Source organism: Vespula pensylvanica, chromosome 22 (genome assembly GCF_014466175.1).
Source record: "Vespula pensylvanica isolate Volc-1 chromosome 22, ASM1446617v1, whole genome shotgun sequence".
Lineage (NCBI taxonomy): Eukaryota > Metazoa > Arthropoda > Insecta > Hymenoptera > Vespidae > Vespula > Vespula pensylvanica.
In genome coordinates, this window is record NC_057706.1 from 1661731 (window position 1) to 1677006 (window position 15276).

General features: G+C 30.5%; 3 protein-coding genes across 9 annotated transcripts; 2 read left to right on the forward strand and 1 right to left on the reverse strand.

Annotated features, from left to right (window-relative positions):
• Nucleotides 1–369: 369 nt before the first annotated feature.
• Nucleotides 370–1434, reverse strand: LOC122636448 (basic-leucine zipper transcription factor A-like). Of its 3 annotated transcripts, none has more exons than XM_043827656.1 (3): nt 1146–1434; nt 910–1037; nt 370–815 (listed from the first exon to the last, which is right to left on the reverse strand). In XM_043827656.1, exons 1-3 carry the CDS (start codon nt 1432–1434, stop codon nt 405–407), a joined length of 828 nt encoding a protein of 275 aa, XP_043683591.1. In that variant the 3' UTR covers nt 370–404. The 3 variants fall into 3 exon arrangements, with proteins under 3 accessions (XP_043683591.1, XP_043683592.1, XP_043683590.1); XM_043827657.1 differs by having other exon boundaries at nt 910–1077; nt 1146–1212; XM_043827655.1 differs by having other exon boundaries at nt 910–1434.
• Nucleotides 1435–1986: 552 nt separating this feature from the next.
• Nucleotides 1987–3810, forward strand: LOC122636444 (NADH-ubiquinone oxidoreductase 49 kDa subunit-like). The gene is made up of 4 exons (XM_043827648.1): nt 1987–2104; nt 2199–2635; nt 2762–3233; nt 3324–3810. The coding sequence occupies exons 1-4, from the start codon at nt 2001–2003 to the stop codon at nt 3727–3729; spliced, it is 1419 nt and encodes a 472-aa protein (XP_043683583.1). The 5' UTR covers nt 1987–2000; the 3' UTR covers nt 3730–3810.
• A 653-nt stretch (nt 3811–4463) lies between these two features.
• Nucleotides 4464–7651, forward strand: LOC122636446 (NADH-ubiquinone oxidoreductase 49 kDa subunit-like). Of its 5 annotated transcripts, XR_006328950.1 has the most exons (7): nt 4464–4606; nt 4732–5150; nt 5277–5748; nt 5823–6256; nt 6370–6958; nt 7037–7086; nt 7255–7651. XR_006328950.1 is itself a non-coding variant. In XM_043827652.1 (5 exons), exons 1-4 carry the CDS (start codon nt 4506–4508, stop codon nt 6226–6228), a joined length of 1398 nt encoding a protein of 465 aa, XP_043683587.1. In that variant the 5' UTR covers nt 4464–4505; the 3' UTR covers nt 6229–6256; nt 7255–7651. The 5 variants fall into 5 exon arrangements, 2 of the variants coding, with proteins under 2 accessions (XP_043683587.1, XP_043683586.1); XR_006328949.1 differs by having other exon boundaries at nt 6370–7086; XR_006328951.1 differs by lacking the exon at nt 7037–7086.
• Nucleotides 7652–15276: the final 7625 nt, after the last annotated feature.

A 15276-nucleotide genomic window follows, 5' to 3' on the forward strand; every position in this document is an offset into this window, starting at 1 on the left:
CAGCTTTTAGTATAGTCGAACCTCGACTTCAAATACTTGGGCACAGGATTACGATGCGTAGAATGTTGGCCGGTTAAGAACGATGATGATACCATCGTATTCTATCCTCGAAATAGCAGCCTCAATACCGTCACTTACGTCAAACTTTTGGCAATCGTTTTTGTCCGTGAAGAAATTTGAACTTGAAATTATAAGATCGTCTTTGTCCTTTGTAAATATGAATCTAAAGGATCAAGGCCGTGATCCTTGATCGGCATAATGCAATCATCAATACTATCACCAAGAGTATATTTCTGATTTTATCTTTCTTTTTCTTTTTTGATTCTTGCTCGTAAACGAAGTCAAATGGATATGTAAATATTTTTAACGTGTAAAAAGTAACTTAACATTTTTTATATAAAACTTCACAACCTTGGTATCGGAACTTTCAAAAAATTGCGCGTAGCATCAAATAGTATTTGATGAATCCGTAATTTGGCTAATTGCATCTGACCGGTGTCTTTCATGTTTCGCAATTCTTCTGCAACGAAATTGCCGAACGCCGTAAAAGTGTCTTTCTCTTGAACGTCGATCGGCGATGCTTTTATTAAACGTAATCGAGTATCCTCCGGATCTTTATTTTTTTGTCGTTTGCCATTCGATTCGAGAAGATTTGATTCCACGTTGGAACTTCTTTTCAAGGTTTTACCTGGCGATTGTTTCATTTCGGGTACTTGTATCGGACATTGAAGATTGTAATCCAAGGTAACTTCGCCTGGTTCCAACGGAGTTAAAGTGCTGTTCTCGCTGTCGTAATAAAAAACATTTTGAATTTCCTATAAGGAGGAAGAAAAAGAAAAGGATACATGAGAAAGGATAACGAAATATCGCAAGTAGTAAGTAATGTATCGAATAGTATCGTGAGTCTACCGGTATACTTAAGTCCAAATCACGTTGAGTTTGTTGATGCGCTTCCTGTTGCGATTGTTGATGTTGATGCAGTTGTTGTTGTTGTTGATTTTGTTGAACTTGTTGCTGTTGAGCACAGTCGGTGGTAACTGGATTGAGAGGAATCACTGACTTTTTAGCAACGTCATCCTTAAGAAACATAAGTAAATCCAATGCGAACCATTGAGGTTTTCTGACTAGAAACGTGTTGTTCGGACCTGCATTTAACTTGGCATAATTCCATCTACGATATTCTTTGCGAAAGGAACTACGAAGCATATACAATTTCTTCTCGACGTCCGCCAATGAACAATTAAAATGATTCGCCATTTCCGTAAGAGCCTCGCGACGAAAGCGTCGATTTTTATAAAACTCGTGGCTCGTGTCCCAGAGGCATTTTCTTTCTTTGTACATTTGTATCAAGGTCGTTGTATTGTTTTGATCCCATTCAGGTACTCCTTCTTGTGCAGTCAGACCGGAGCATGGAACTGAACTTACTACTGACATAGTTTGCTTGCGCTTGTATAGATATATTTCGTGTTTTATTTTGAAAACACTTAGTCGAATGAAATAGAAAATATTGATGTTCCTTGTTTTGAGTTTTCCACTCGGAGGAATAAAGAATTTGCGTTAACGTAGAGCACGAAATACAACTCCAAACAATATCGGAGTATCTCCATGGAAACCGAGTGAATCGGCTTTGAACTGAATATCATCTTTTAAACAACTATATACATGAATCGAAAGACAATGGAAGAAATAGAAATGTATATACATACATATGCCAATTTTTAATTTCATACAAAATTATATTACACACAGTGGCAATTGATATAGCCTATGTATGTAAGATAAAAAGTAAGATTAAATTAAAAATATAAATCATTCTATTTTCAAATTAAACAATTTTTTGCGTTCAATCGAGATCGACAAGATCGGTTATCTCAGTTAGTTTTCGATTTTACGCGTCTTATTTGTTTTTATAACGTTTCGCATTTCTTTTCTCAGATTTTGTTTCTATCTTTATCGTGGCAATCAAGTTATCGTTATTATCAAATATATTTCTATATAAAATGATCATTAATATTTCTATACAGACCTTGTTACGAAAGTCTGTTAAAATATCCAAAGGGATAGCGAGTATTGCTCGAAATGAAGTTAAACGATATATTGGAAAGTAAATATTTTTTAAATACTTATTAATATACCCTTGCTTTTTGTCGATGTTATTGTATTTTGTATTTCAATTGTATCATGTATATTAATCACAGTCAGTGTCGTTATATTCATGAGTGGGCGCCAGATGCCGAATATATGAAGACAATTTCAAAACCGCACGCTTTGCCGGTTGATACTGTAAAATGGGAATATCCATGGGAATTACCTGATGATGACGATGATGATGATGATCCAGAAAAAAACATAGAAAATGTGCGCATTAATATGGGTCCGCAACATCCTTCTGCTCACGGAGTTTTACGTTTGATATTGGAACTGGAGGGTGAACTTGTTAAAAAAGCTGATCCACATATTGGACTTTTGCATCGTGGTACGGAGAAACTAATAGAACATAAAACATACGTGCAAGCTTTACCTTATTTTGATCGTTTGGATTACATTTCAATGATGTGCAATGAAGAATGTTATAGTTTAGCTATCGAAAAATTGTTAAATATAGATATACCTTTACGTGCCAAATATATTCGAGGTCAGTATTAATTTTTGAGTGATTAATGTTTGATTTAATAGAGATGTTCTTATAGTATGTTAAATATTTTTTAGACGTTTATAAATATATGGAAAAAAACAAAACAAAAGTTTTTCTTTATTGCAGTGCTTTTTGGAGAAATAACGCGAATTTTTAGTCATATTATGTCTATCTCAACACACGTATTGGATATAGGTGCAATAACTCCTCTTTTCTGGTTATTTGAAGAACGTGAAAGAATAATGGAATTTTTTGAAAGAGTGAGCGGTGCACGTATGTTTGCAGCTTACGTGCGCCCTGGAGGTGTAGCTTTTGATTTACCTTTGGGTTTATTAGATGATATTTATCAATGGGCTAGTATTTATTCTGAAAGACTTGACGAAATAGAAGATTTATTGACCGAAAATCCGATTTTTATTCAACGCATGAAGGATATTGGTACTATAACAGCTCAAGAAGCACTAAATTCTGGATGCACTGGAGTAATGTTACGTGGATCTGGTATTGAATGGGATTTGAGAAAAATTGTACCATATGATGCATATCATTTAGTTGACTTTGACGTACCTGTGGGTATAAATGGAGATTGTTATGATAGGTAATATAATAATATAAGTTAGTTTTTTTTTTTTTTTAGATTTGTAATAAGAATTACTTATATTTTTATACTATGCATGTCATCATATAGATATCTCATTCGTATTGAAGAAATGCGTCAGTCTCTTAGAATAATTGACCAATGCCTAAATCAAATGCCATGTGGCGAGGTGAAATGCGATGATGTCAAAATTGTACCACCAAAGAAAAAAGAAATGAAAATTGATATGGAAGCGCTTATCCATCATTTCAAATTATTTTCACAAGGTTTTCAAGTACCACCAGGTGCTACATACACATCTATTGAAGCACCAAAGGGTGAATTTGGAGTTTATCTTGTTAGCGATGGTAGCTCTAGACCATATCGATGTAGACTTAGATCTCCTGGTTTTGCTCATCTAGCAACTTTGAGATTTCTTGGACCTGGTTATTTGCTGGCAGATATTGTTGCTATTCTGGGTACATTAGATATAGTATTTGGTGACATAGATAGATGATCTTGCTAACAGAATGATAATAAGTAAGTAATTTTATTATATTCTTATGTTATTGTTATGGAATATATTCTATCTACCATTTGTAGCTAGTCTTTTGAATAACCTTAAAATATTTGACAAATGATATTTCATGTTCTATAAATTTAATGATTTCTAATTATATTGATTTTTATATATATAGGTTATGTTTCTATCAATATTTAATTTAGAACATTGATAGTTCGTTATAATTATCTTACGTTCATTAACAACATAAAGTAATTATCTCATAGTTACCAACATAAAGTAATATATTAATTTTCAATACTTATACCAAACGAATCGTATTTTTCTTAACATGAATTTTTTAAACGCATATTAAATAATAATCACATTTTTAAACGTTAATATTTATGGCGCGTATTCCATAAACATGTATTATGTAGACATACGTGGTAGAGTATCGCAAATGTCGATATTTGTCTTTCCTATTGTTTTCATAACAACGTTTATATCGTTCTATTATTTATATTTTCTACACAAGTAATCGTAAGGTATAATTATTTTTTGCCTATTCTTTAATCGAATTAATAAAAATTTCAGAAAATTTATTTACCGAATTTTGATCGAGCTCAGCGAAGCTCGAAGATGTCGTTCATGTTCGTTTAGGTTCGGTTATGTTCGGTTCTCGTCGTTTTCATCTACTTAACGTAACCTGACTTTGGTAATTATTAGTCTCTGAGAATTTGGAGATCTGTGTGCAGTTATTGGAGGACAGCTGCGTTTAATTTTACATCATGGCGGCCGGAGTTTTAAGGACAGTCTTACGAAAATCTGTTGGATCGTATACTGATGCAGCATTTCTTATGCGAAATGGAGCTCTAATACATCCTGTAACGTAAGTGCTATAAAGTTATTGTGAATGTGATATGATTCATCGTAATAATTTATATAATATCCTTTTTGTGTAACTACGTTGTCAATACTATAACAATGCATTATACAATAATGTAATTTTTATAGACAACTTCGCCATAGTCATGATTGGGTGCCAGATACTGAGTATTTAAACACATTAAAATATCCTCAAGCTTTGCCGGTTGATAATGTAAAATGGCAATTTCCAAAGCAACTAGATGATGAAAAATATGAGACAGTGAAAAATATACAAATTAATTTTGGTCCTCAACATCCTGCAGCTCATGGAGTGTTACGTTTGATATTAGAATTAGATGGAGAAGTTGTGATTAGAGCTGATCCACATATTGGTCTGTTGCATCGAGCTACAGAAAAGCTTATAGAATATAAGACTTATATGCAGGCATTACCTTACTTCGATCGTTTAGATTATGTTTCTATGATGTGTAATGAGCAATGTTTCTCTTTAGCAATTGAAAAATTATTAAATATAGATGTACCTCTGCGTGCAAAATATATTCGAGGTAGGTGTATAATGTTGACAAAATTAGTGGTATAGAAAAGTATACATTTTTTTTATAATTATATATACTCATAATGAAGTTGAGGTTTCAGACATATCTAACAAATGTTTAAATGTTTTATTACAGTATTATTTGCGGAACTCACTCGTATTTTAAATCATATTATGGGAATAGGAACTCATGCATTGGATGTAGGTGCAATGACCCCTTTCTTTTGGTTGTTTGAAGAACGAGAAAAATTAATGGAATTTTATGAAAGAGTTAGCGGAGCTCGTATGCATGCTGCTTATATACGACCTGGTGGAGTGTCTTTGGATCTTCCATTAGGTTTATTAGATGATATTCATGAATGGGCTTCGCAATACGGTGAAAGAGTGGATGAAGTAGAAGACATGTTGACTGAAAACAGAATATGGATTCAACGTACAAAGGATATTGGTGTAATTAAAGCACAAGATGCATTAAATATGGGCTTTAGTGGAGTAATGTTACGAGGATCTGGAATTAAATGGGATTTAAGAAAAACTGCACCATATGATGCATATGATTTAGTTGACTTTGATGTTCCTATAGGTGTAAATGGAGATTGCTATGACAGGTAACATGATAGTAAAATTAATTGTAATCTATAAGAGTATTTGTATTTATGAAATCATGTCTATTGCAAACTAGGTATCTCATTCGCGTTGAGGAAATGCGTCAGTCTCTTAGGATAATCGAGCAATGCTTAAATAAAATGCCACCTGGCGAAGTGAGATGTGATGATGCTAAAGTTGTCCCACCGCGTAGAGAAGAAATGAAAAGTAGTATGGAAGCTTTAATTCATCATTTTAAATTATATACACAAGGCTTCCAGGTACCACCTGGTGCTACATATACAGCTATTGAAGCACCCAAGGGTGAATTTGGAGTTTATCTCGTGAGTGATGGTACTAGTAAACCATATCGATGTAAGATCAAGGCTCCTGGATTTGCACACTTGGCTTGTTTAAAGCATATAGGACCAGGTCATATGCTTGCTGATATTGTAGCTATTATTGGTACACTGGATGTAGTGTTTGGTGAAATTGACAGATAAAATGTTGGTAATTGTAAATTTGTAGTAGGTAAGTAAATTTATTATACTATGCTATGTTAATGAGAAAGCTCATTTAGCATGCAGTAATAATAAATAAAAGGTATTTTACCACCTGTAAAAATGACAGACATTTTATTGTAGATAATTTTGGCATGATCATTTATTAATATCATTAAGAGAACATATATAACAATATTTATGATCATCTTGGGATACATTTTTTTCTTAATAACGTTTATTACATGCTCGAAGAAATGATCCAAAGGTTTCACAAGTTTCAATTATCTTATAAATAGTTATTTTGATTTTTTGTAATTTCATACAATGAAGTAAACAAAAATGCCGGACGAATTATTCCAAGGTGGATATATGGCGATGATTTAATTATACGTATGCGTTTCACGTCAATGTCATTGGAAAGAAACCATCCCAATGTAAAAAAATATAAAACGACTTCTTATTATGCGTACGTTCATAAGAGGAAGAAGTTTTGTATCTATGGTCTACGTGACCGATCTATAACGCAAACGTACGGAGTTTTAAAATTCCCGCCGATCCTTACGCGTTTGTTCTTTTAAATGAAAGATCTCTGTCTTCTTTTTTTCTTTTCTTCTTTCTTTTTTTTTCTTATGTAAAGATTAGAAAAAAGCGGTGCTTGATGTAAAACATATTACTTATAAAAATCAACGAAGGAGCAACAACAACGTGGTCAATCGCGCGCATGGCATTGGTAAGGAGCCACTACGTGGTCAGAATTTTAATTTCGACAACGTTCCTTAATCTTACACAATAATCTTGCGTTATATAGATGTTTTGAACTCCGATGATCGTTACAAGAATAATATTAAGGATTAAGAAGTAAGATTAATATTCTCCCTTCACTTGATAAATGTAACATATAATTTAATTGTTTACTCTTTGTTAAAAATACGTTCATATATATATATATATATTTTTTTTTTTCAATTTTTCTAATATCATTAAGAAATGTGTTCGTTCGATTATTTTTTTTTTCTTTTTTTGCAGCGCAATATATGTTACGAATGGATAAATGAACATTCCTTGTTTAATCGTTATACTGTATATTTGGATTATAAAAATATGTATAAATGCACTCGTCGATAGAAAATTTGTAAATAACGTATCGTACATATCGAATTTTAGTCACGATACGAATCATGAATATCGTGGACCTAGTATAACATTTGGCATTCGAACGTCGTCGAACTCGACACGGTGGTCTTCAATTCGATCTTACGATATCGCATGATCGAGGAAATCGTATTTACAACATCAATGCCATTGACACGGAATCCTAAAATAGTCTGACATAATCACGTCTTATAAAATCGATTGCATAATTTTATAATATGATGGATATTTGGAACATTATGTGAAAGAAACGTTCATGTTTTATAAAATACGATTTTTTTCCTTCTTTTTCTAACTTTTCTTAATATTATAATAATAATAATAATAATAATAATAATATTATTATTATTATATTGTAAATACACTATTAATTTATTGTTATTAGACATTTATTTATTCATTTATTTTTTCTTTTTTATTATAAACGACTAATTTTAGTTTTGATTATATCAGAGGATTATTTGATTATATGGGGATAAATTTAAAAGAACGTTCAATCTATTTCGACCATTCCATTTCTGATGTAACATTCTTGTTCGTCTCGCTTTCGTTATAAAATCATCACGAGAATTATGTTAATTCGTTGGCGTTGCGGCATCTCTTCGAAGGATTATTTTGCAGTGAACTTCTTTTTTTTTTTTTTTTTTTAACTGAGGGAAAGATCTCTTCAATTAAACTTAACACAATAATAAAGGAAGTGGGTCGTTCTCACTCATTTCTCTCGGTGTCTTTCTTTACGTTTCTATCTCGCACTTTATTTAACAAGACGTACGTGTCTATCGTAACATTTAATAATTCATCGTCACATGTGAATCGTTATGCGATATAAAACGAAACGAGGGAAAAAAAAAAATTAAAACGACGGGTTAGATAGATTTCAAAGTTCTCAATTTATTTCTTTTTTTCTCTCTCTCTCTCTCTCTCTCTCTTTACTTTTCTTCTTTATTTTTTTTTTTTGATTTTTTATATGGTCAAGGATGATGATAACAATTTGTACAATTCTCTTCTTTGATATTATAATAACGTCGTCGTTACGTTGAAAGTATTCCACTTAAGTTGTTTACTAATCAGACTTACGTGCAAATAATTATATTATTATCGTTCCTTCTCAACTATGCTTCTTCTTTATTACTCTTTTTTATTTTTTATCATTACGATCGAAAGAAGTTATTATATTTGATTCATCTGCGATAACTATGTCTGACTTATTATTTTGAACGTTTCTTTTCTTTTTTTGTTAATCTTTTTTTTTTTTTCTTTTATAATTTCAAGGTTTCGTTGTAGTGAATTGTTTATGTCCATTTATATATTAATCAGGTTCGAAAGTCTCAGGAGCAATGGAAGAAACCAACGACTTACATACATAAACGTATCGATACCGGGTGACCTCGATTGTGATATCTTATTCCTGTGATCCATTTTGTACGATGATCTGTTCACGTTGTTGTTTTATTAACATATACCTTGTTTTCGAAAACTTATTTCTTATATTCCTAAATGATTTTCAGTCATTCGATGACGATTGTTAAATTTTATTGACTGAGAAAAAATTGAAGTTACTAGTATAACGATATTATAATATATACATATATAGGGTTGTTTAAAATATAACGTTAAAATTTTTAATATCTCGGAAACGTGAGATGCCTGAAAAAAATTGTTCAAACAAGAGTTTATCCGATTTTAAGATAGATATATTATGGCATTTATCGTTTTTTATTTAATGTATAATTTCGATGTCATTTTAAGATCAGGTTTTCTTTTTTTTTTTTTTTATGATAACCTACATTTTTATAACGAGATATTCTATATGAGGAAAAAAAAAAGAACAGAAAAATTAGTAACTTTTATCCGTTTGAAAGACGTGAAATGTTTTATGTCGAATTCGAAAAAAAAAAAGGAAAATTGATTAATATAGGATTAACTTGTCATAAAGATTTAATTTCTCTCATGTTTAAAGAAAAAATGAATTGTTTATTTTGTTTATTAAGTATAGGACAGCGACTTTCGATTCTTCTTTACATTAATTTATTCCTAAGATACTCGTTTTCTCAGCATATAGCATTTGATTTTAAATTAAAATAAATTCCCTCTTATATTCACATTCATCATGTTCATATATCTTTCGAGTTAGCAGATTAAATGAGCCGATATTCTTTCTTTTTTAAAAATTTAAGAAATAAATGATTATTTTTTTTCTTCGTAGTAGCTCGCAACGTTTTTCTTTCTTTTTTCTTTTTTTAATTTTTGCTTTATAGAAGATTCTTCTATCGAGATAATCATATCTGGACGATTTAAAAACTATCCAACATTTGTAGTATTCCGATGATTTTTGAAGTAACGTTCTGAAAAAAAATAAGACAAAAAAGAACAAAAAAATATAGACTCATGCACACACCCGTGTGTTTTTTGATTATTCATTGATGACACTATTACTATTCGATGACCCGAGTAAAATAAACTTTTTTCTTTTTCTCTTTTTTTTTTTTTTTTTGCTAATCATCATTGCGGTTACAAGTTACGTCGGCAATTTTCAGTAATAATTTTATAAAGAAATTTATTGTGAATGTTTTAAAGGAAATAAACGCGTACCCCTGACCTTCCTTGACGGAGATGTCTCAATCGAATTTACGATCTATGTATTCAATTCATTGTATTTTTGTTTTCTCTCTTTATTTTTCTCTCTCTCTTTTTTTTTTCCATCCATACAAATTGATCCTCCGACTTAAAAACTTGTTTGCCCATTGAAAACAAATCACGTAGGTAATTTTAATATTAAATTCAAATGATATTCGTGAATGTATATATGCCTATCTATTCGATTATCATTGTGGTAGTCGTCGTCGTCGCCTACGTTGTCATAGAATTGTTTTGAGTTCGATTTCAAAGAATGTAAGAAAAAAGAAAAAAAGAAAAGAAGGTCCTCCTGATCGATTGTTAAAAATGATAAATCATCGGATATGTATTTGTTTTTTTTTTTTTATGCAATTGAGACGTTTGATATAAGAAACATCAATGATCGATAACGAAGAACATTCGGACACCTCGACATAAGTGTGTATTCTCTTGGCACACATAAGTTGCCAAGTAGAAACTCCTTGTACTTTGTATTCCTTCCGTTTAACGTTCGGCCATATTTCTGACGTAAATGTTGTTACCTGGAAAAAGAGAGAGAGAGAGAGAGAGAGAGAGAGAGAGAGAGGAAGAAAAAGAATGAGAGACAGAAAAAACAGACTGAAAGAAAGAAAAGAAATATTGTTTTCATGTCTTTGATACTTAGAAATAAGATCGTATCTTCGACCATAAAGACACAAATAGGTATTTATTTATTTATTATTATTATTATTATTATTATTATTATTTTATTAATTCTTTTTATTCGTTTTATCCATTTCCCATTGATTCCATTGTTATTCGTCTGGAGTTATCTTCCGTAAGAAACATAAGAGATTTCTATCGACGTCTCAGAGGTGAGAGTTTTTCCCAGACCATAATGCCGGACGTTACGTCATCGATGAAAGCTAGATATAAATGTCGGCAAGGATTGAAATTATCGCCGTCCTATGTTTCCCTAATTTCACTTACCCTTTTTTCCCTCTTACTTTTTTTTCTCTGTTCTTTTTTTTTTTCTTTGTCTCCAAATTTTTTAGTTCTTTATGATGGATGGTAGAATGAATTAGTCTTTGTAATCACCATTGTATTTATTTTTTTAATATTTTTCTTTCTTCCTCTTTTTTTTTTTTTTTTTTTAGTTTCGAATCACTGTTGTTTGTTACTTGAAGTGTATGAAAGAAGAAAATGATATATACGGGTTGAAAATAGGATGAAACGTGGACGTTATACTTAATTTAATTGTAAGTTTATTATATCTACTGTATCTTCAATTATATACAATGGTCGATAATTATATCATTTACTATACTTTAATATGGTAGATGTTCATAAGTTCAATATCATATAATGATTATCGTGAATGGATATAATTATTTTTGCAATACGTTAAGTCTATCAAACGAATGAAAAAACAAAGCTAATAAATAACGTCTACGTTTTTAGTAGTTTATATTTGAATAAATTACAGTAATAGTTTTTTCTTTGTTTCTTTTCTCCTTTTTATTGAAAATTTTATATCCACGACGAGTATAACGCTGCGGAATATGTTTTATTAAGAGGAAAAAAAAAATAAAAAAAAAAAGAAAACCTTGTAGTATTTTATATAATAATAAATAACTTCACAATATTCTGTTTATTGACAAAATTTTAATATTTCGTATCCGAATAAACGATGATGCTAGTATTTTTTATTGACATTAACAATTTTGACACTATTGATTGATCGATCGACTATTTCGAAAGTCTGAGATATAAGTATATTATATAATACATATTATAATATACATATATGTATATGTAGATCGTTTTAACTAATATAAGTAGATTTCTCACGCCCACTTACGTGATTTCATTATATGGGATGACTAATGAAGGGTCGAGGTAAGTCTGGATAAATATAAGTTGAGTTACGTGATCACTCGACGAGTCTTTTAATGATGGCTTTTTATTGAGTTCAAAGGCATAAAGATTTTTCAAATTATAATTTTCTTAAATTTTCACGCGAATTGGAATAGAAAATTCACGAACGATACTCTCATCAATCATTTATTACAGATTCAGTATTAAAATACGATACTCGTTCATTCGTCGAAGTGCAGCCATGAATGATTCTAATCAGACTGACTCATTCAGCCGTCAAACGATTCATCGAGAAAAAAATTTGAAGTATGTATGTGTTCGGAATCTGTCGGATCAAAGCGAATCGTGAATCACGGAAGTTCCTCGGATATAAGTCAAAGTTAAATACATACATCGTCCTTTCGTTAACTAGATAAAGTTTGAAAAATAAAAATAGACAAAAAATAAAGAGAAGAAAAGAAAGGAAGTTACGAAAGCTATGTAAAATAATATAGATTGCAGATATCTATTGTATATATACATAATATAATTCATATTAATTATTTTTAAAGCTATCTACTATACATACTACTAATAAAGTTGTTTTTTAATTTTATCTTTTTACTCTTATCTATTGAATTCATTTGAATCAAATAAACTTACGTAAGAAAGATTTATATTTCGAAATAATAAATAAATAAATAAATTAATTAATTAATTAATAAAGTATATACGTGACCATTATAGTAGGAGTATAAAGATAATATAATTCATATTTATTATCTTTAAAACTATATCAACGTTATTGAGATGTTCACGTAGAAAATATAAACATCGTTTATCGATTTTCTTTATAAATGATTTGCATTGATCAATTGAAGAGACCATCGATGTTCGTACGTTATGTCTATTTAATAAGCGGGGCGTATCAATGAGTACAAATTAAAGGATATTTTTCTTTCGTGATATGCACAATAATTTCAAGATCTATGATAAACGATCGTTTTTGTCATAAAATTATATATTCTTAGCGAAAGGACACTTTATAAGTTATCGATTTCTTGCCATGAATAGGAAGTTTCATCCGTTCTTACGTACATACATATATAATACTTGAATGTTCGATAAGTATATAGTATAGTATGTTTAGAAACTACGATGTCGTAAAAAATATTGTGAACTTTGGTCTCAATAAGGAAATTCTTGAAATCACGTAATTTCTTATTACAAACGTTGCTAGGATTTATCGAAATAAATGAGTTCTTTATTTAAAAGGACGAGTATGATTGATCGGTATGATACACATATATGTATACCATGCTGAGAACAGTATGAATAATCGAGTGAACAATCTCGGTTAAATTAACTAGCTTGTTTGAGCAAGTCGACGGATATCGCGGTTTTCTTAGATCGAGTCAGATTTACAATCGAAAAATACGTGATACTTTGAGACTGAGTTATTCCAGTATTAAGATCTGCACTATTCTACGTAAAATTTTATTCCTCGAAGTTGTATTCGTCGAATTCTTTTTTTTTCTTTCTATTTTTCTCTTCTGCTTTTCTCTTCTTTTTTTTTAACTTTTTAAAATTTTTTTTTTCAGTCATCCGATAACTTGAGACGACGACGACGACGACGACGACGAAAAAAAAAATAAGGAATAATTCTAAATATAAAATATTTTCAAGATTTTATCATAACTTAGAAAATGAGGATGACGATGAATATTAATTTTTATTTTTTATTTGTTTCTTTCTTGCGACGTCTCGTCAAAGACGTTTACAAAAGCGTTGCGTTTACGAAAATTGCAGTGATTAATGGATAATTAAGAGATCAAGGTTAAAAAATCTAAATGTCATGGCGTGGGTAAGGGCAAAGTGTTAGATTGTCGATCGTTCGTGTAATTAATGAGCGAGCTATTTGAGAGAAGATGGATAAGAAAAAGACTACAATATTCTTTGATGCAGAACTAGATTCTTAGTTTTTATCTATCTTCGTCTGTTCTTCTCGCTTATAGTTCAACGTGTCAGAATTTTTACCGTCTCATGTAATCATGAAATCTGTGTAATCTACGATTATTTAATGGTCAGTAATCGGTCACGCGATGGAACATTTTTCTATAGAGATGTTAGCTTACTTATTATTCGCGTATATATGCGTCAATCACATTTATTTATGTGTATATATATATATAATATATGTATATATATATATATATAATTGGTAAGATTGATAAGTTTAATATTGTGTTTTGTTTTTCGCATCTCGTTAATCTTCCAAGTTTTTTTTACGGAACTTTGTCTTTTCCAGCAGTGTCATTTTCATTAAATTGTTTGTCATGAAACAAGAGAAAAAAAAATAATGGCACGTTTCTATGTGCGATTGGCTTTCCGTGGCAAATTGGGAACTCTTACGAGATACTAATTATCGCACAAGACAAGATTGTATTCAAAATGTGCTGACTGTATAAAAGCTTTATTATATTTATCATCGTTGATAAATCATAAAAATTTTTTCAATAGTATATAAATCATATTAACTTTATCATTCTTGCTATCGTTAAGAAATATCGTAAAAAATGAACTATTGTAAGAAAAAAATCATTGAGAATCGAGAAGAAAAAAGAAAATATATTGAACGAAATCGATTAATTATGAAAAAATTAATGTACGTTTTTATTTACTTTGTATTTATCTTTTGTGATCTCAATGTCACATGGAAGGACGATTAATCGATCGTATTGCGTTTTATGTCACATCTTCATATGTATATGTATATGTACCTATATCTATATACGCTGATAACAACGCGGAATATATGACCCCGATAATACATGATTTTGTTTCTTTTTTTATATAGTGTGATCTTTTTATATAGTTTGAAACATAAAAAATTAAGCATAAGAGATGTTTCGTTCGGAGATTAGGAAAACAAAGAAAAAGGAAAGAGAAAATTCATAAGAAACGGAATTAATCGTTTTGTCATGTAAACAGGAAAAAATCTATAACATACATTATCTTAGAGTTAAAAGAAAAGTCGATATTATAGAAAGGAGAAAAATATTTTGTCAGGGAAGGACGGATGCATTAAATGAAAAAAAGGAAAAAAAAGGAAAAGAAAAAAGAGATATAAAAAGAGAACTTGAAAATTCAGCCAGTAGGGTGCATGGTCGAAGAAGAAGAAGAAGAGAAACAAGAAGAAAAAGATTTCCGTGCATGCAGAGTAATAAAAAGTTTCTTTAGAGAGAAAGAGAGAGACAAATATATATACATATATACATATATATATATATATATATATGTATATATATATATATAGTGAGTGGGGATAAAAGAGTTGGAGTGTTGGTGCCGTAAAGTGGGAGTAATAATAAATCGTTCACCTGAGCCTGCTCTGGGGCTCTGGGGAGTATGATCGCGAGCAACCAGCAGCAGCAGCGGCAGGAG

Coding starts and splice junctions, on each gene's coding strand:
- LOC122636448 (XM_043827655.1), bottom strand. CDS start 1,434: ATGTCAGTAGTAAGTTCAGTTCCATGCTCCGGTCTGACTGCACAAGAA. Junction 816..909: donor ATTTGGACTTAAGTATACCG/GTAGACTCACGA, acceptor TCCTCCTTATAG/GAAATTCAAAATGTTTTTTA.
- LOC122636444 (XM_043827648.1), top strand. CDS start 2,001: ATGATCATTAATATTTCTATACAGACCTTGTTACGAAAGTCTGTTAAA. Junction 2,636..2,761: donor ACGTGCCAAATATATTCGAG/GTCAGTATTAAT, acceptor TCTTTATTGCAG/TGCTTTTTGGAGAAATAACG. Junction 3,234..3,323: donor AATGGAGATTGTTATGATAG/GTAATATAATAA, acceptor GTCATCATATAG/ATATCTCATTCGTATTGAAG.
- LOC122636446 (XM_043827652.1), top strand. CDS start 4,506: ATGGCGGCCGGAGTTTTAAGGACAGTCTTACGAAAATCTGTTGGATCG. Junction 4,607..4,731: donor GCTCTAATACATCCTGTAAC/GTAAGTGCTATA, acceptor TAATTTTTATAG/ACAACTTCGCCATAGTCATG. Junction 5,749..5,822: donor AATGGAGATTGCTATGACAG/GTAACATGATAG, acceptor ATTGCAAACTAG/GTATCTCATTCGCGTTGAGG.